We start from the raw sequence: 21,592 nt of genomic DNA on the forward strand, positions 1-21,592 counted from the left end.
AGGCAATCCAGAGTCTGAGACCAGGAAAGGCACCGGGCAGAGATGATCTCCCAAGCAAAATGCTGAGGAACAGTGGCGTATGTGCACAGACTGCCCTACATGACATCATAACAACAATCTGGACCACTGGAGGGGTTCCGCAGGATTGGAAGGATGCCCTGGTGGTCCCCCTCTTTAAGAAGGGGGACCGCACAGACTGTAACAACTACAGGAGCATCTCACTCCTCAGTGTGCCGGGCAAGGTCCTGGCAAGGATTATTCAACATTGCCTTGCTAGGCACGATGAAGAGAGGCTTGCGGAGCCCCAATGCAGTTTCAGGAAAGGGCGGTCCTGCACAGATGCCATATTTTCTGTCCGTCTGCTACAGCAGAGGTGTAGGGAATTCCAACAAGAGCTACATCTCTGCTTTATTGACCTGGTCAAGGCCTATGATACCATCAGTAGACCTCGCTAATGGAACATCTTCGCCGGTTAGAAACATTTAGGCTGGCCTGCAGGCTGGATTGTGTGAGGAGCTCACAAATCCTTGAAAGATCTGGACAAAGTCCCATTGCAGGCAGCCGCCCTGCAGCAACATCAGAGGGTAGAGATGGAGCGACGCTCATAACAGTGAGCAGAGTGCCGGGCAGCTAAAACGCAGCAAATTGGCACAGTGGGAAGCACAGGGGGTGTATCTGTTGGTCATCTCGGTCAGTCAACCTATGGCTTCTGGGTCTGTCCTGTGACCTCCTGTCAGCGAGCCTTTGACACTTTACGTGGCCTCACCGTGCACCTAGACTGGCATAAATGATGTGGTGATGACACCAATACTGAGAGGTGGATGATGACGGCTGTTGTTTGCATGCAGACATACAGCGGGGAGTGGTGGCGCAGGGTTTAGCGCGTTGTGCGGTTTCCCACCTGAGTTCAATTCCTGGCCACGGCTACGGCTAACATCAGTGGTGGGTGATATCGGATCCGCCCCCCGCTTCACAAACCCGCACTGACCATCGTGGTGAAGTATGGTCAAACAACCCCCGTGACCGACACAACCCCAGCCTTGGAGGCCTTCATTCAGCACTGGATTGACAAGGACTGTACATTCTCATATCTGGTCGTCTGACTGTGTGGAATGGTGAGACCCACCCAGGTCTCCTCTGTAGGTTTTCCCAGCTGTGCTGCGTAGCTCTCCGAGGTCTTTCCGGGAACCGAACTTTCCGGCACATGCAGCTGGTTTCTTTCGTGAGCGCGCGAACACGCACGATGGCGCGCGCGCAAGCACGCACGATGGCGCGCGTGCGCATAAAGTGAAAGTTAAAACGAAGAGCAGAAGCGGCCGTTCCTCTTTCGTGAAAACTCATTTCTTTAGAGCTGCTTTTTGTGTTTAGTTTGTTGTCCTTCCCCCGCATCTCCGATTAGCACGGTTGGCTACGTACTGTGTGAAAGAACTTCAACGTACATACATACATACACACGTACGTACATCAGCGGAGTTTTGTTGCAAGCGCTCTGCTGACAGCCATGATGTGTGCCGCGCTCACGGTGCCTGCGTGCGGGACTGCCGCAGTTCAGTCGATGCAACTCAGCGGCCTGTCCCCCTGCTGCTCGTGGAACTCTCAACAGTTGCTGCTGGTCTGGCTGTTGCTGCCTCTAGAGGACTCGTAGTAAGTTCGACGATTTCTACGAATATCAAACGTGCTCTGCTTTCACGTGGTTTCTCCAGAAACAGGCTCACTGAGTCTCGAGACTCTTTTCAACAGGATCTTGCACTGGGATGTCTGATTAGATTCTACATTCAAGTGTTCAGGGTACTGAAACTGCAATCTATTTTAATTGTGCAGTCGATGCATCGTTCTTTCATCGTGTACAGGCTGGTTGTGCCTTACGATTACTTTCATCAAATTATTTTAATGAAAGTGGGGTGCCGCGGTGGCTAGGAGATGTTAACTACCTCGCATGGTATACAGGAGGTCGTGGGTTCGATCCCAACCCATCGCCTGCTGTATATTTGGTATTTGCATGTATCTTGCCGTGATCACGGTTTTCTCCTCCTTATTTAGAAGCATGCGCTTCACATTTCCATGTGATAATCCACTTTGTTCAGCTATCATTTGTAACCAGGTCGCTTCTGAAATACGTTGTAACAATGTTATCTTATGCTGTAAAACTTGCGTAAATGACGGCAAGTATTCACGTACAGGTTTCAGGTTTTTATTTTGTTTCACCAGGCAAGAACCCAAGAGACCAGGGTACAGCCTCATTTGCAAGAGTGACCTGGGGCACGAGTCTGCCAGTAGGAGGGGGCAATGATTGCTGCTGCTGTGTGTACACAGTACAACAATCCCAACTGAGTTATATTGCGGTGTACTTTATATTTTTTTGGTCACATTTGGACTATGACATCGGTGATTTTTAACGTCAACTGTGAAGCCAGACAGCGCGCATTTTTGCGATTAATGCACCCCGCGGTATTAACCGGGGAGGCCGCTGGATTCTAACCACGAACCTCCACAACAAGCGGCGAACGTCACTGCAGCAGGAGGAAGCGGAGTTAACGCGAGGGCAGCAGGCGACATGGGGGGCGGCCACAGGACCGGTTCGGATTATCGCCGCTGGTGTAGGCCGTGAGCGAGAACGGAACGTGGGTGTTGCCGGGTTCGGAGTGGCAACGCGCTAAACCGCTGCACCACCGCTCCCTCACACATCTATTTGTAGACACACACGCAGATGCGTTGGCTGGTGCTCTTGAGGAACTTCCCTGCGAGGGCGGTTATCACTGCACAGCTGGCAGGCTACACCGCTCATCGTTATTTTTTATAATTTTTCACCCACGCTAACTTCCGGCGCATTTCCTGTGAAATTTTGCCCCCACGCTAACAAGAAGCGATTTTAACGTCGCTCACCCTGCAACCTTCAATCACTTCTGTGCGAGCCCAATAAAGGGCCTGTACTGTGGGGAGCGGTGGTGTCGCGATTAGCGCACTGCACGACGAACTACGGCGACTCAAATTACATTCCCGCTAACGACGACGCACACATTGCTCTAGCACAGGAAGTGAACCGTTTGTCTCCTTGGTATTTGCTGATTGAATTTAATCGACACTATATAGGATTTTTTTTGTGGTGCCACGGTGGCGAGATGTTAACTACCTCGTCTGGTATACAGAAGGTTGTGGGTGCGATCACGACCCTGACGCCTGCTGTATATTTGGAGTTTGTGGTCGCGTGGATTTTCTCCAGGTCCTCCGGTTTTTCCTTCTGTATTTAGAATCACCATCACGCATTTACAGTATTTGGCTGCTATAAATTTCCACCCAATAAACCATTTCTTTGAGCTATCATTTGTGGCCAGCTCGCTTCTGAAAAAGAGCTCTATTTGTTTTTAACATTTTTATATGTTCGTTTAGATTTTTTTTTACAGAATCTGCACTGTGTACAGCCCAAACGACGGTGACTTGCGTGTAGGATTTGATGCGTGCATTGTCATCATGAGACGACAATTTAACTCGTGAGCCCATCCGTCGTTTGTGGCCAGGTCACTTCTGAAAAAGAGCTCTAGAGCTCAGTGTGCCTTGCCTGATCAACTATGAATAGTTTGAATAGTTAAATAGTTTTGTTTGTCCTGCGCGCGCGCGCGTGCGTGCGTGTGTGTGTGTGTCGCAGGTGATCGCGGGCATGGAGGCGGAGATGGCGGTGCGGGCGCTCGAGGCGGAGATGCAGCAGCGGCGGATCCACGAGCTGGAGGAGATGCACACGCAGCTGCGCGTCGCGCTGGAGGCGGAGCGCCGCAGCAAGCGCGACGAGGAGGCGGCGCGCGAACTGCAGGCGCGGTGAGTGGGACGACGCCGCCATGCAGCGCAGTCACCCAGACTCTACCCAGACTCTCACTCAGACCCTCACTCAGACCCTCACCCAGAGCCTCACCCAAACTCTCACTCAGAGCATCACTCAGAGCCTCACTCAGAGCCTCACTCAGACCCTCACCCAGACTCTCACCCAGAGCCTCACTCAGACTCTCACCCAGACTCTCACCCAGACACTCACCCAGACCCTCACCCAGACTCTCACTCAGAGCCTCACTCAGAGCCTTACTCAGACTCTCACTCAGACTCTCACCCAGACTCTCACCCAGACCCTCACTCGGACTCTCACCCAGACTCTCACCCAGACCCTCACTCAAACTCTCACTCAGACTCAGACTCTCACCCAGACTCTCACCCAGAGCCTCACCCAGACTCTCACCCAGACTCTCACTCAGACTCTCACTCAGAGCCTCACCCAGACTCTCACCCAGACCCTCACCCAGACTCTCACCCAGACTCTCACCCAGACTCTCACTCAGAGCCTCACCCAGACTCTCACCCAGACCCTCACTCAGACTCTCACTCAGACTCTCACTCAGACGCTCACCCAAACTCTCACCCAGACTCTCACTCAAAGCCTCACTCAGAGCCTCACTCAGACCCTCACCCAGACTTTCACTCAGACCCTCACCCAGATCACCCAGACTCTCACCCAGACTCTCACCCAGACTCTTACCCAGACTCTCACCCAGACTCTCACCCAGACCCTCACTCAGAGCCTCACTCAGACTCTCACCCAGATTCTCACTCAGAGCCTCACCCAGACTCTCACCCAGACTCTCACCCAGACACTCACCCAGACCCTCACCCAGACTCGCACTCAGACTCTCACTCAGACCCTCACCCAGACTCTCACTCAGAGCCTCACCCAGACTCTCACCCAGACTCTCACCCAGACTCTCACTCAGACCCTCACTCAGACCCTCACCCAGACTCTCACCCAGACTCTCACCCAGACTCTCACCCAGACTCTGACCCAGACCCTCACTCAGAGCCTCACTCAGACTCTCACCCAGATTATCACTCAGACCCTCACCCAGACTCTCACCCAGACTCTCACCCAGACACTCACCCAGACCCTCACCCAGACTCGCACTCAGACTCTCACTCAGACCCTCACCCAGACTCTCACTCAGAGCCTCACCCAGACTCTCACCCAGACTCTCACCCAGACTCTCACCCAGACTCTGACCCAGACCCTCACTCAGAGCCTCACTCAGACCCTCACCCAGACTCTCACTCAGACCCTCACCCAGATCACCCAGACTCTCACCCAGACACTCACCCAGACCCTCACCGAGACTCGCACTCAGACTCTCACTCAGACCCTCACCCAGACTCTCACTCAGAGCCTCACCCAGACTCTCACCCAGACTCTCACCCAGACTCTCACTCAGACTCTCACTCAGACCCTCACCCAGACTCTCACTCAGAGCCTCACCCAGACTCTCACCCAGACTCTCACTCAGACCCTCACTCAGACCCTCACCCAGACTCTCACCCAGACTCTCACCCAGACTCTCACCCAGACTCTCACCCAGACTCTGACCCAGACCCTCACTCAGAGCCTCACTCAGACCCTCACCCAGACTCTCACTCAGAGCCTCACCCAGACTATCACCCAGACTCTGACCCAGACCCTCACTCAGAGCCTCACTCAGACCCTCACCCAGACTCTCACTCAGACCCTCACCCAGATCACCCAGACTTTCACCCAGACACTCACCCAGACTCTCACCCAGACTCTCACCCAGACTCTCACTCAGACCCTCACTCAGACCCTCACCCAGACTCTCACCCAGACTCTCACCCAGACTCTCACCCAGACTCTGACCCAGACCCTCACTCAGAGCCTCACTCAGACTCTCACCCAGATTATCACTCAGACCCTCACCCAGATCACCCAGACTCTCACCCAGACTCTCACCCAGACTCTTACCCAGACTCTCACCCAGACTCTCACCCAGACCCTCACTCAGAGCCTCACTCAGACTCTCACCCAGATTCTCACTCAGAGCCTCACCCAGACTCTCACCCAGACTCTCACCCAGACACTCACCCAGACCCTCACCCAGACTCGCACTCAGACTCTCACTCAGACCCTCACCCAGACTCTCACTCAGAGCCTCACCCAGACTCTCACCCAGACTCTCACCCAGACTCTCACTCAGACCCTCACTCAGACCCTCACCCAGACTCTCACCCAGACTCTCACCCAGACTCTCACCCAGACTCTGACCCAGACCCTCACTCAGAGCCTCACTCAGACTCTCACCCAGATTATCACTCAGACCCTCACCCAGACTCTCACCCAGACTCTCACCCAGACACTCACCCAGACCCTCACCCAGACTCGCACTCAGACTCTCACTCAGACCCTCACCCAGACTCTCACTCAGAGCCTCACCCAGACTCTCACCCAGACTCTCACCCAGACTCTCACCCAGACTCTGACCCAGACCCTCACTCAGAGCCTCACTCAGACCCTCACCCAGACTCTCACTCAGACCCTCACCCAGATCACCCAGACTCTCACCCAGACACTCACCCAGACCCTCACCGAGACTCGCACTCAGACTCTCACTCAGACCCTCACCCAGACTCTCACTCAGAGCCTCACCCAGACTCTCACCCAGACTCTCACCCAGACTCTCACTCAGACTCTCACTCAGACCCTCACCCAGACTCTCACTCAGAGCCTCACCCAGACTCTCACCCAGACTCTCACTCAGACCCTCACTCAGACCCTCACCCAGACTCTCACCCAGACTCTCACCCAGACTCTCACCCAGACTCTCACCCAGACTCTGACCCAGACCCTCACTCAGAGCCTCACTCAGACCCTCACCCAGACTCTCACTCAGAGCCTCACCCAGACTATCACCCAGACTCTGACCCAGACCCTCACTCAGAGCCTCACTCAGACCCTCACCCAGACTCTCACTCAGACCCTCACCCAGATCACCCAGACTTTCACCCAGACACTCACCCAGACTCTCACCCAGACTCTCACCCAGACTCTCACTCAGACCCTCACTCAGACCCTCACCCAGACTCTCACCCAGACTCTCACCCAGACTCTCACCCAGACTCTGACCCAGACCCTCACTCAGAGCCTCACTCAGACTCTCACCCAGATTATCACTCAGACCCTCACCCAGACTCTCACCCAGACTCTCACCCAGACACTCACCCAGACCCTCACCCAGACTCGCACTCAGACTCTCACTCAGACCCTCACCCAGACTCTCACTCAGAGCCTCACCCAGACTCTCACCCAGACTCTCACCCAGACTCTCACCCAGACTCTGACCCAGACCCTCACTCAGAGCCTCACTCAGACCCTCACCCAGACTCTCACTCAGACCCTCACCCAGATCACCCAGACTCTCACCCAGACACTCACCCAGACCCTCACCGAGACTCGCACTCAGACTCTCACTCAGACCCTCACCCAGACTCTCACTCAGAGCCTCACCCAGACTCTCACCCAGACTCTCACCCAGACTCTCACTCAGACTCTCACTCAGACCCTCACCCAGACTCTCACTCAGAGCCTCACCCAGACTCTCACCCAGACTCTCACTCAGACCCTCACTCAGACCCTCACCCAGACTCTCACCCAGACTCTCACCCAGACTCTCACCCAGACTCTCACCCAGACTCTGACCCAGACCCTCACTCAGAGCCTCACTCAGACCCTCACCCAGACTCTCACTCAGAGCCTCACCCAGACTATCACCCAGACTCTGACCCAGACCCTCACTCAGAGCCTCACTCAGACCCTCACCCAGACTCTCACTCAGACCCTCACCCAGATCACCCAGACTCTCACCCAGACACTCACCCAGACCCTCACCGAGACTCGCACTCAGACTCTCACTCAGACCCTCACCCAGACTCTCACTCAGAGCCTCACCCAGACTCTCACCCAGACTCTCACCCAGACTCTCACTCAGACTCTCACTCAGACCCTCAATCAGACTCTCACCCAGACTCTCACCCAGACCCTCACTCAGAGCCTCACTCAGACTCTCACCCAGATTCTCACTCAGACCCTCACCTAGACTCTCACCCAGACTCTCACCCAGACACTCACCCAGACCCTCACCCAGACTCGCACTCAGACTCTCACTCAGACCCTCACCCAGACTCTCACTCAGAGCCTCACCCAGACTCTCACCCAGACTCTCACCCAGACTCTCACTCAGACCCTCACTCAGACCCTCACCCAGACTCTCACCCAGACTCTCACCCAGACTCTCACCCAGACTCTGACCCAGACCCTCACTCAGAGCCTCACTCAGACCCTCACCCAGACTCTCACTCAGACCCTCACCCAGATCACCCAGACTCTCACCCAGACACTCACCCAGACCCTCACCGAGACTCGCACTCAGACTCTCACTCAGACCCTCACCCAGACTCTCACTCAGAGCCTCACCCAGACTCTCACCCAGACTCTCACCCAGACTCTCACTCAGACCCTCACTCAGACCCTCACCCAGACTCTCACCCAGACTCTCACCCAGACTCTCACTCAGACTCTCACTCAGACCCTCACCCAGACTCTCACCCAGACTCTCACCCAGACCCTCACTCAGAGCCTCACTCAGACTCTCACCCAGATTCTCACTCAGACCCTCACCCAGACTCTCACCCAGACTCTCACCCAGACACTCACCCAGACCCTCACCCAGACTCGCACTCAGACTCTCACTCAGACCCTCACCCAGACTCTCACTCAGAGCCTCACCCAGACTCTCACCCAGACTCTCACCCAGACTCTCACTCAGACCCTCACTCAGACCCTCACCCAGACTCTCACCCAGACTCTCACCCAGACTCTCACCCAGACTCTCACCCAGACTCTGACCCAGACCCTCACTCAGAGCCTCACTCAGACCCTCACCCAGACTCTCACTCAGACCCTCACCCAGATCACCCAGACTCTCACCCAGACACTCACCCAGACCCTCACCGAGACTCGCACTCAGACTCTCACTCAGACCCTCACCCAGACTCTCACTCAGAGCCTCACCCAGACTCTCACCCAGACTCTCACCCAGACTCTCACTCAGACTCTCACTCAGACCCTCACCCAGACTCTCACCCAGACTCTCACCCAGACTCTCACTCAGACCCTCACTCAGACTCTCACTCAGACTCTCACTCAGACCCTCACTCAGAGCCTCACTCAGACTCCCACTCAGACTCCCACCCAAACTCTCACCCAGACTCTCGTTCAAAGAAGCAAAGACAACGAACCCCTTCTGTAGCCTTCTTAGGGACTGCTGGGGCAAGTGCCGTGAGTGAGTAGAGGCGGCGAGGCCGATCTTGACATCAGTGTTACCAATGATCGCACAGGCAGGTAGCTGCATGCAAACAAAATACAAAGATCCCCCGTATATCCTTGAACAGACTGTTGGGGCAAGTGCTGTTAGCGAGCAGCACCTATGAAGGCCGGCACGGCACACGAAGGGGTGGGTGGCCAGCGCCACGCTGGGCCGCCTTTGTCTCCCCGGTGCTGATGTTTACACACACCATCCCAGATACTCACTTAAGGCTGAGTCGACCTAGAGCACAGATACAGTTTGGTCAGAGCAAAGAGACACAAGTGCCCTGAAACACGGACGAACTCATAAAACGAAACTGAAAACTAAACAATTTTTTTTGTACCAGGTAAGGCCCACTGAGCTACGTAGCTCTTTCTCAGAAGCGACCTGGCCATCACAAACGATAGCTCAACGAAGTGGCTCATCATCACGTGGAAATGTATAGCAGTCAAATACTCCAACCGCATGTCGAATCTAAACATGGAGGGGGAAAAACCGGAGGACCCGGAGAAAAAATCCACGTGACCACGGGGGGAGAGAGACACACAAGCTCCAAATATACAGGCGTCGGGATCGGGATCGAAACCGCGACCTCCTGCATACCAGGCGAAGGAGTTAACATCTCACCACCCCAGCGCCAACAATTTGAGTGTGAACTCCCCCCCAGCCCCGTCCCCTACTGACACGACTCCACGAGACGCATTGTCGCGAGCGGAGGGCTCGGGCGGGCAGGCTGGGGGCCGGGCGGGCGAGCGGGCGGGCGGGCGGGCGAGCGAGCGGGCGGGTGGGTGGGCGGCGTTTCTGAGCGCGTGGCGCGCGCCGGAACAGGCTGCTGCAGGAGGAGGCGGCGAAGCGTCACGAGCTGGAGCGGCTGCGCCAGCAGCAGGAGCTGGAGATGGAGGTGACGCGGCAGGAGAAGGCCGTGCTGGAGATGGAGCGTGCCGAGCGCGACGTCGCGCTGCGCGAGGCCGGGCAGCAGCTCGAGCAGCTGGAGCAGGAGCGGCAGCAGGCGCAGCTCAAGTACCAGGTGTGTGTGAGCGTGTGTGTGCGTGTATATGTGTGTGAGCGTGTGTGTGAGCGTGTGTGCGTGTGAGCGTGTGCGTGTGTATGTGTGCGTGTGTGTGTGTGTGAGCGTGTGTGAGCGTGTGTGTGTGCTTGTGTTCCTTTCCCTGTACACCTTGGCTGCGGCAGGGATGTCCTCTGGCTCCCACATTATTTAACATCTATTTTGACTGCGTAGTTCGTGAAGCCTTCATTAGCTGTACCGGGGGAATTTCCATTTGGTACAAATATAATGGGAGGCTGATCGATGCCCGGGTGCAATCAAGGGATGGCTCCCTATTGGTCAATCACGTTATGTATGCCGATGATTTGGTAATAGCTGCTCATTCAGAGGAGGAGTTGGAGACGCTGCTGCTGAGACTGGAGCGTGCTACTAGGAGGTGGGGCCTTACCATCAGCCCCACCAAAACTAAGCACCTGCCTGGGTATTTTGTACCATCGGACACTCCACCCCCACAACTCCCAATCGGTGATGGGGCAGTAGTGGAGAGTGGAGAGTTTCCCATACCTGGGCAGTATGCTTATGACTGGCTCCAGTTTAACAGCAGAGGTCTCACTCCGAATCAGTCGAGCGGCAATATCTTTTCATCGGTTGCGTAACGCTGTGTGGAAGCTACCTGGTCTGTCGCTCCGCACGAAGCTCCAGGTCTTCTCGGCCACAGTCATTCCATCCCTTCTCTACGCTTGCGAAACGTGGACCCCCCTAATGGAGCATCTTCGCCGGTTGGAAACATTTAGGCTGGCCTGCCTACGATCCATCCTGGGTTCAACCAGGCTGGATTGTGTGAGGAGCTCACAAATCCTTGAAAGATCTGGGCAAAGTCCCATCGGTGAGCTCCTCCGGCAGGCAAGGCTGCGTTGGCTGGGTCATGTTGCCCGCATGCCCAGCCACTGCATGCCTAAACAGCTTTTGTTCAGCCGGATCGAGGGGGCTAAACGGGCGTGGCACGGGCTAGAGAAGAGATGGAGTGATGTGGTACAGGAGGACGTGGAGCTGAGTGGACTTGCCGATGACTGGTACCAGCAGTATCAAGATCGGCCTCAGTGGAGGAGGCTCGTGAAGGACGCTACTGGGCAGTTGGAGGCAGTCGTCCTCCAACAACAACGGAGGGCGGAGGAGCGACGCTCACAACTACGAGCAGAGCGCCGGGTGGCTAAAGCACAGCAAGTTGGTACAGTAGGGGGCACAGGTGGTGCATCAGCCAGTCATCTCGGTCATCTCGGTCAGTCGACCCGTGGCACCTGGGTCTGCCCCGTGACCTCCTGCCAGCGGGCGTTCGACACTTCACGTGGCCTCAAGGTGCACTTGGCCTGGCACAAGCATCGTGGTGACGTCACCGCCACTTAGTGGCGAATGGCGGTTGTTGTTGTTGTTGTGAGGGCGTGCGTGTGTGTGTGTGCGTGTGTGTGAGCGTGTGTGCGTGTGTGTGAGCGTGTGTGTGTGTGTGAGCGAGTGTGTGTAAGTGTGTGTGTGACCGTGTGTGTGTGTGTGAGCGTGTGTGTGTGTGTGTGAGCGAGTGTGTGTGTGTATGTGCGAATGTGTGTGAGCGTGTGTGTGAGCGTGTGTGTGAGCGTGTGTGTGAGCATGTGTGTGTGCATGCGTGTGGTAGTGTAGCGGGTAGCGCTCTGCGCTTTGAACCTGGCGACCCGGGTTCGATTCCCGCTCACAGCCACCACAAGTGACGAGTATCTGAACCGGCCCCCCCTAGGTCGACTCAGCCTCAAATGGATACCTGTTGCGTTGTGTAGTAAACATCGCCACTGGTTAGACAAAGGCGGCCAGGCGTGGTGCTGGCCACCCACCTCCTCGTGTGCCGTGCCGGCCTTCATAGGTGCTCGCTAACAGCACTTGCCTCAACAGTCTGTTAATGCTATACGGGGGATATTTGTCTTTGTGTGTGCGGGGGAATGCATGGATGTGTGCCTGTTCGTGTGAATTCGCGGGTGTGTGAATGTGCGAGCTTATTTTTGGCAGTTTCTGTAGAGGGTACTAAAGTGGCACGGCACGGGCTAGAGAAGAGACGGACTGATGCGGTACAGGAAGATGTGGAGCTGAGTGGACTTGCCGATGACCGGTACCAGTGGTGTCAAGATCGACCTCGATAGAGGAGGTTCGTGAAGGACGCTACTGGGCAGTTTGAGGCAGTCACCTTCCAGCAATAACGGGGAGCAGATGAATGATGAGCAGAGCACCGGGTGGCTAAAATGCAGAAAGTTGGCCGAGTGGGGACTTCAGGTGGTGCACTTACCATTGATCTCAGTCAATCAATGCATGGCAGTTCGGCCTATCCTGTGACCTCCCAGCAAGCCTTAAACACTTCACGTGGCCTAAAGGTGCACCGAGCTTGTGCCAAACATTCAAAAAATGTTTTTTTTAATGTTTTACCTGGTAAGGCCCACTGAGCTATGTAGCTCTTTTTCAGAAGCAGCCTGGCCACAAATGACAGCTCAACGAAGTGGTTTATCACGTGGAAATGTAGAGCAGCCAAATACTCTAAACACACGTTTATAAATATTGAGGGGGAAACCGGGGGACCCAGAGAAAAATCCACGTGACCACGGGGAGAGAAACGTGCAAACTCTAAAAATACAGCAGGCGCCAGGGTCGGGGTCGAACCCAAACCTCCTCCATACCAGGCGAGGGAGTTAACGTCTCGCTTCCGGCGGGAGCGGGGAGACAAATGAGTGTCTGGGGCACGATGCCCTGGCCACAACAGTCCGCCGAAGGCCGTTGCCTCCCTGGCAGTCTGTTGAAGGCTGTACGGGGGACCGTGTGCCTGTTGCTTGACTTGTGCGTGTCTGTTGCGTGACTTGTGCGTGTCTGTTGCGTGACTTGTGCGTGCCTGTTGCGTGGCTTGTGCGTGTCTGTTGCGTGACTTGTGCGTGTCTGTTGCGTGACTTGTGCGTGTCTGTTGCGTGACTTGTGCGTGTCTGTTGCGTGACTTGTGCGTGCCTGTTGCGTGACTTGTGCGTGCCTGTTGCGTGGCTTGTGCGTGTCTGTTGCGTGGCTTGTGCGTGTCTGTTGCGTGACTTGTGCGTGTCTGTTGCGTGGCGACCTCCGGGCGCGCCCCGTGCTGCAGGAGGCTTCGGAGCGGCTTGCGTCGGCGAGCACGCGCACCCAGAGCTGGCGCGAGCGCGTCAAGGAGTGCGAGTCCCTGCTGCGACCCATCAGGCCAGGTGCCCGCTCGCCCTCCGTTCAGACCCCCCCACCCAACCCCCCCCCGTGCCCGACAAGCGGGCCGCACGCGCATAGTGAGCAAGCGCGATCCTGCAAGCGTGTTTAGGAGGTAGTTCACCGTGCCGACGTTTACACACCGCACCAGATGGTCATTCGAGGCTGAGTCGACCTAGGGGAGGGCCAGCACCACGCCTGGGAGCCTTTGTCTCCCCAGTGGCGATGTTTACACGCCGCACGAGGTGCTCATTTGAGGCTGAGTCGACCTAGGGGAGGCCCAGGACCGGTTTAGATAATCGTCACTGGTGTTGACCGTGAGCGGGAATCGAACTCGGGGTGCCGGGTTCGTAGCGCAGCGTAGCGCTAACCATTGCACCACCGCTCCCCACAAATACTCACACCCGCAGTCGCCCATTGCAGTGGAAGCAATCAGCACACCCTTTGGGAGCAGGCACATGTGTGCTTATATCAAAATTAGTGTGCTTGTATCAGAAGTTGCCCTTTGTCTCACCCCACCAGTGTCATGTAGGGATGTGTTGCTTACAGCAGAATTGTGCTTATAAGAAGATCCAGCTTTCACTGTGGCAACATTTTAGAAAGTTGAAAAAAACATCTTTGTTCTAATCGCTGGTTGAATTCGCATTTTGCTCGTTTTTTTTAAAGAAATGTGCTTCATTGTGAGTAGATAGCCGCCCATTCATAGCCGGAGCATCCAGACTGGCAACCAGCGTTGCTACTCTGACACCTCGTGGCTGACGTGCAGCCCCACCAGGGGTCTGGGAGGCTCGCACGGCGGAACGTTCGCGACTCGCCAACGCTGCCCGCGCGGCGTCGGCTTTGGTCAGGGGTCTGCAACCAAAATAACAAGAGCTCTAGAGAGGTTCTCTTACTGGGTGTTTTGGCCTACTTTTCCATGCCGGCCAGACTTTGTGGACGAAGTGGGGGCGCCCGCTCTGCTACCAACGTTCTCCACCCAACTCTCCAGTCCTTACGCTGACACGGAGGCCATGAGCTACTTCACCCTTTCCCGCGCAAGCGGTTAGCGTTAGCTTTTTATTCAGAGAGGCGTCATTCTATAATAACTGGCACCAAACTGTGCTACGTGACTTTGTGGGAGCCTCGGTACCGATAATGTTATTATTATTATTTTCTTCCGGTTCCGTTCCAATGACCTACACCTACAGCACGTCATCGGAACGGAATAGAAATAAAAACTGATCATGTACATGTACGTCATCGGGGCGGGACAGGATTATGCATGATAGTGGGGTTCTCTTTATTGTTCCTTGACGCTTTGCCTTCACCGGTCACCTGCCAGTCGACGTCGAAGCAGCCAAGGAGTTCTCTAGAACCGCTTTGTGTGTTTAGTTTGTTGCACTTCCCCCGCACCTCTGATTAGCACGGTTGGCTACGTACGATGCAAAAGAACTTCAAAATGCTTACATTACACCACCACCAACAACTTGGGCCCCTTAATTATCGTTTTCGTTGTTAGTGGGTAGTTTAAACTTCATCCAGAGTCGTCAGCGTAGCGTAGCACCATCCGCCCTCACACAGAAGCCGCGTGCCCCCCCTTACCCCCCTCGTTCGTCTTCCCCTCGCGCAGGCGACCGGCCGGCAGCCATTGTCTCCCACCGCGGCCAGGGGGCCTTCACCAAGGAAGAGTTCAACATCTACCGCAAGAAGAAGGAGTCTGTGGACGCCGGCGACGACGGCGAAGAGGTGGCGGCCGCGTCGGCAGCTGCCCCCATCGCATACGGCCGGGAGTGAAGGGCGGAGACCGGAGAAGTCACCCCATGAACCTCCCCGGCCATGACGAGGGGGTCGAAATGGCCGTGACGACCCCCGTCTGAGTGAAGACTCTCCCTGACTGTGACGACCCCCATCCGAGTGAAGTCTCTCCCTGACTGTGACGACCCCCGTCTGCGTGAAGTCTCTCTCTGACCGTGACGACCCCCGTCTGAGTGAAGTCTCTCTTTGACCGTGACGACCCCCGTCTGAGTGAAGTCTCTCCCTAACTGTGACGACCCCCGTCTGAGTGAAGTCTCTCCCTGACTGTGACGACCCCCGTCTGAGTGAAGTCTCTCTCTGACCGTGACAACCCCCGTCTGAGTGAAGTCTCCCTGACCGTGACAACCCCCGTCTGAGTGAAGTCTCTCCCTGACCGTGACAACCCCCGTCTGAGTGAAGTCTCTCTCTGACCGTGACGACCCCCGTCTGAGTGAAGTCTCTCCCTGACCATGATGACCCCCGTCTGAGTGAAGTCTCTCTCTGACCGTGACGACCCCCGTCTGAGTGAAGTCTCTCTCTGACCGTGACGACCCCCGTCTGAGTGAAGTCTCCCTGACCGTGACGACCCCCGTCTGAGTGAAGTCTCTCCCTGACCGTGACGACCCCCGTCTGGGTGAAGTCTCTCTCTGACTGTGACGACCCCCGTCTGAGTGAAGTCTCCCTGACCGTGACGACCCCCGTCTGAGTGAAGTCTCTCCCTGACTGTGACGACCCCCGTCTGAGTGAAGTCTCTCTCTGACCGTGACGACCCCCGTCTGAGTGAAGTCTCTCCCTGACTGTGACGACCCCCGTCTGAGTGAAGTCTCTCCCTGACTGTGACGACCCCCGTCTGAGTGAAGTCTCTCCCTGACTGTGACGACCCCCGTCTGAGTGAAGTCTCTCCCTGACTGTGACAACCCCCGTCTGAGTGAAGTCTCTCCCTGACTGTGACGACCCTCGTCTGAGTGAAGTCTCTCTCTGACTGTGACGACCCCCGTCTGAGTGAAGTCTCTCTCTGACTGTGACGACCCCCGTCTGAGTGAAGTCTCTCTGACTGTGACGACCCCCGTCTGAGTGAAGTCTCTCTCTGACCGTGACGACCCCCGTCTGAGTGAAGTCTCTCCCTGACTGTGACGACCCCCGTCTGAGTGAAGTCTCTCTCTGACCGTGACGACCCCCGTCTGAGTGAAGTCTCTCCCTGACTGTGACGACCCCCATCTGAGTGAAGTCTCTCCCTGACTGTGACGACCCCCGTCTGAGTGAAGTCTCTCCCTGACTGTGACGACCCCCGTCTGAGTGAAGTCTCTCCCTGACTGTGACAACCCCCATCTGAGTGAAGTCTCTCCCTGACTGTGACGACCCCCGTCTGAGTGAAGTCTCTCTCTGACTGTGACGACCCCCGTCTGAGTGAAGTCTCTCTCTGACCGTGACGACCCCCGTCTGAGTGAAGTCTCTCCCTGACCGTGACGACCCCCGTCTGAGTGAAGTATCTCCCTGACCGTGACGACCCCCGTCTGAGTGAAGTCTCTCCCTGACCGTGACGACCCCCGTCTGAGTGAAGTCTCTCTCTGACCGTGACGACCCCCGTCTGAGTGAAGTTTCTCCCTGACCGTGACGACCCCCGTCTGAGTGAAGTATCTCCCTGACCGTGACGACCCCCGTCTGAGTGAAGTCTCTCTCTGACCGTGACGACCCCCGTCTGCGTGAACTCTTCAGGCACTGCTGTCTTAATGATTTAGGCCTGGTGGCTTCATGGGGGGCCGGGGTTTGTGTTGAGGCACCCTGAAGATGAGTGTGTGGCTGACTGGAGCTGGGTAGATATCTTCAAATGGCGCTGTGGGCTGCGGTCGTTGTTGAAGCACCTCTGAGGTCACGGGTTCAAACGTCGGAGCCTTCGTGCTCTCACGCTTACTGATGGCTGCACTGGGGTGGCTAAGTCAGGAGCGTCCAGGTTCTGAGTTCAATCCGACGTAGGGGCCAATGTAAAATGATTGAAATTTTCAAGACCGTCCCCTGCACCCCCATCACCAGATCCGCCTCCGTGGAAGCCTGTGTCTGACTGTGCAGCCAGCAACCTTAGACACATAGGTTCAGTTCCTGGAGCTGGTGGAACCTCACTGGGCTGGGACTGAGCCACTCCAACTGACCTGATCGGTTCACGCTCTGAGGACTTGAACTCCGAACCCCAGTCTAATGCACATTGCATTGTATGCAGAGACTCGCTCACACATTATTCTTCATATTTTAACATGTAGCATTGTGTTACGTTGCTTAAATGAGCATACGGGGCTTCTTCCATCAGATTACCGTTAGGTTTTATTAGTAGCTACAAGGTTTATACGTGTAACCTTAACAGCAGGCTGTAAACTTAGAGCTGGCATGAAACCGTGGGTCATTGTTGCAAAGCTACATTGTCCAAAATAGAAATCGCTTCCATGTCATTTGAAGTCATTAGCACAGAGTGTTACGTGTAAAAATAATTGTATTAAAAAAGATAAACGAATGGTCATTAATCTGGCTTCATAAGGTGCAGCGGCAGACCAGTGCTGTTAGCAAGCACCTGTTAAGGCCGGCGATGCACGTGACCTGGGTGGTGTGGCGAGCACCACGCCCAGCCACCTTTATCTCCCCAGCGCTGATGTTTAGGCAGTGTTGACCTCAGCGGAGGTCATGGACAGGTTGAGATACCACTCGGTTGACGTTGTGCACATACAGAAATCGAAGCCAGGTCACGGGGGCCACAGAGCCGTGCGCTAACAGCTGCACCACTGCTCCTCATACATTCGGGATGACTTTTCTCATTTACATACTTCGGATGCAAAAATAAATTCAGATCTTTTTTTTATAAAAATGTTGGGTCCTTTATTAGTTTTAGGGACCATTTTCAGATTTTTAAGAATAAGTTTGGGTCTGTTATCAGATGTAGGGACCGTGTGCGTGACGTAATCATTTAATGCACGAGAGGGCACGGGATTCACGTCATGTGACCTCCTCTCCTGTGATGTCATACACATCCTAAATACATATATATATATAACAACACGTATATCCGTTTCGCCACATAAAATATAAAAGTATTTCTTACATAACCCACCAGCCACCACAGCCTCTTGGGAGTGAGTCATTGACCAGTTTGGACATCCAGTGTCTCGTCAGGAATAATACGCGCACACACATATAGAGTGAGTGTCGAACATATGGAAGATATATGGAAGGATATATGTTTTCAAGTTGTAGTGTAGTTATAGGTTAGACAGATCGATCTATATATATGGGTTTTATATATATGTGGCAGTACGGCACGTGAGGGCAGGTGATGGGGCCATCCTTGTCTCCCTCAATGCTAATGGCGACTTCTTTTCACCAGGTATTAATTTAAGGCTGAGTAGAACTAGGGGAGATACAGGGCAGGGTCAGATGCCACACACATGTCCGGAAATCAAAACCCAGGAATCGCAAAGCAGAGTGCAAACCGCTGTGCCACCGCTCCAAAGACAACTGACTTTTGGGGAAAGTGCTGTTAGTGAGCACCTATGAAGGATGGCACAGAACACGAGGGGGTGGGTGGGTGGCCAGCACCACGCCTGGCAGTCTTTGTCTCACGTTTTTTACACACATATATAGGCGATTTTTGTTGTTCAAGAGCCAAGGATACAGCAGGAATATCAGAGAAAGGGCGAGAGACTGCTTAACACGCGACCTATATCATCGATAATATAGGTATTTTTGGGTTATATTGTGTAAATACCACGTGCGTTCAAGCCGAGTCCAGTTACAGTCAACCTGCTCAACTGACCAATGGCGTGACGCTCATCTCCATTGGTGGCACCAAGCCGATGGTGGAAATTCCACGTTCCTATGGCGGTGGGGGGGGGGGGGGCAAGGGGGAGCAAAATCTTCATGGGATGGACTTAAATGTTGACCTTCCCACAAAGTGATTACTCAGTTTATCAACATCGGCTCAGCCGACCCCTGAATGGGAATTTAACTTGCATGCTTCCCGTTGTGAGTCAAACCACCAAAAGCACAGATAATAATAACAACAACAAACTCAACACATCCGCCACAATGTCTCCCCACCACAAGTTGAGTTTAATGTAGAAAGTGTTAAGGTCGGACCCCGGAGAGGAAGCCCTCGCATTGTAAACTTCAACAACTTTCTCACACTGGGGGCTAAATAGAGGACACCGGATTTACGTGGCCGCGTGTCAACTACGCTCTAGTCTGGATTATAATACCAATCCCAATGACCGCCATTCACCCCTGCGATGTGTCACCACGGCGCCTGTGCCAGGCCGGACACACCTTGAGGCCACGTGAAGTGTCGCAGGCTCGCTGACAGGAGGTCACGGGACAGACCCCAGCAAAGTGCCATGGGGTTGGCTGAGATGACTAGCAGATGCACCAGCTGTGCCCCCCATACTGTGCCAACTTTGCTGCATGAGGATTATAATAAGCCCATATTCCCACCTGTGTTAGAAAGAAGAAGTCGAGGGTGCATCTTAGACGTGTGCGTGTGTGAGTTCAACCCAGACTCGTGGAAAATAAGAATAGGTTTTACCCTTTCTGGCAACCACAAGAGGTGTTAAGATGTTCAAACACCACAAATGCCTGTTGCAAGGGATCGAAGTCTGCATTAACCACAAGTGCTTGCGGTAAACATGCAAACAAACATGCTCTGATACTTAGAAAAGCATTGTCTTTGAAACTGATCGGCGTACACCAGAGAACCTTCTTCATGACCTAGTTCTTACCATAAAGTCACGTAGAAGGGAAATAATAAAATTATAAAAATACAACGTAATAAAATAAAATTCTCACGACGTTGTGACTTTACCGAAAGAACCAAGAATATGAATCCCTGCAGTCACGAAAGCTTAAATCGAAATGTAGTTCTTACCAGTTTCAGACGAGAGAACAGCGCCAAGAGACGAACAGTACAAAGACGACGCACAGAACATTTATAGCTCGGGGTGAGCAACTGCATTGACACGGGACACAAGATTGGAAGGGGGGTGGGGGGTGCGTTTCACTTCCTCAGAGTGTCAATCAATCAGCAAAATACGGCGCAGTTCTAAACCATTGTGTGTACATTGCAGCAAATTAGCATAAGATGCTGTTCTACGACGTTTATTTCAGTATTGACGTGATTGTACCTCTTAGCCGGATTAATATAAGATTCTAGATTAAACCTAATTCCTGTACATTGTTTTCCAATAAACTATTTGTGTAAGCAGTTCTGTACTTAACTGCACGTCGCATAAATATCTCAATGAACGGTGATGCTCTGGTTTGTCAGATCACTTGTTAATCCATTACTTAATTCAACAACAATATTCGTTTACTATTTAGGAAAGAACTAATATATATACGATATACCATGACAATAACAATGACACCATAATGTGATTTTAAGTAATGAACAAAAAGTTATGCAGGATAAGTGTTTGGAAATATGTTGTTGTTTGTAAAGAGAAGCCCTTTGAGATGCGATTTTTATATTGCGTGAACATTGTATGTTTTACAACTATTTAGATGCCTGACATATGTAATAAGCAATGTACATTTAATGAAAGTTGTATTGTTTGTCACGTTCACTCTTTTTAACATTTGTTTTCTTTTTTACATTTGTCTTGCAAGCAAAAAACTAATTTACGTTTTAGAAACGTAAGTTTTACCAAGCCTTGTAAGAGAGTGTGGATTTTTTTAAGTTTTGCTTTTTAAACGAACCTTATCAAATAAAATCTCATCTGACTAATAAAGTGTATTCCTGTCTCCATTATGAAAACAGCCAGTGTTAAACTGAGATTTTGGATATCGCAAACCTTCTACCACGTAAAAAAAAACTTCAATACAGGAGGGACCCGACATTGTGGATCCTATTATCCGTGCGGCTGTCTATGATTTAAACCACCTGTCCATGGGGGGAAAAAATGCGGATAATAGCACGAATATGCCGCTCAACTTCTCTTGTCTGCGACTAAAATGTGCGGATAACAGGGAAACGGGACGGGGAGAAATCGTGGATAATTAATCATTGGCCATTGGAAGAATAGGACCACATATAAAAATATTTCCGGACTCTACAGCTCCTGGGGATAATAGGAGTCACGGATGATAGGGTCACGTGTAAGTGGAATTTCTCCTGTATCGCTGTCGCCATGTGGCAGGTACATTTACTCTTGATTCCTTACCCCAGGCAGCCCAATGATTCTCTCGGTACAGGAAAATGTGGCCTCCCACCTGTTCCATCTGTACGGGATAGAGCGTTTCCCCATCGCATGCGTGCATCATCTCAACGTGCTCCGATTTCCACAGAGCTTGGACAATTGTTGGTGCCTGCCTTGCCGCTCGTCCGCGGTTACTCCTCGTGCCTCCGAGTCGTTCTCTCTCTACGCGAGCAGCG

The 21,592-nt window shown here is 53.6% G+C and overlaps 1 protein-coding gene across 1 annotated transcript in view; it reads left to right on the forward strand.

Annotated features, from left to right (window-relative positions):
* Positions 1-20,942, forward strand: part of LOC133351334 (switch-associated protein 70-like) — a 73,646-nt gene extending 52,704 nt beyond the window's left edge. The window contains exons 9-12 of the mRNA XM_061566445.1: positions 3,644-3,810; positions 10,008-10,206; positions 13,322-13,418; positions 15,023-20,942. Coding sequence (XP_061422429.1) covers positions 3,644-3,810; positions 10,008-10,206; positions 13,322-13,418; positions 15,023-15,186 — 627 coding nt within the window. The 3' untranslated portion in view covers positions 15,187-20,942. The remainder of the gene's footprint in view (positions 1-3,643; positions 3,811-10,007; positions 10,207-13,321; positions 13,419-15,022) is intronic.
* The last annotated feature ends 650 nt before the right edge of the window (positions 20,943-21,592 follow it).

This window comes from Lethenteron reissneri, chromosome 37 (assembly GCF_015708825.2).
Source record: "Lethenteron reissneri isolate LAM-NWPU_2019-01 chromosome 37, ASM1570882v1, whole genome shotgun sequence".
In the NCBI taxonomy this organism is placed as follows: Eukaryota; Metazoa; Chordata; class Hyperoartia; order Petromyzontiformes; family Petromyzontidae; genus Lethenteron; species Lethenteron reissneri.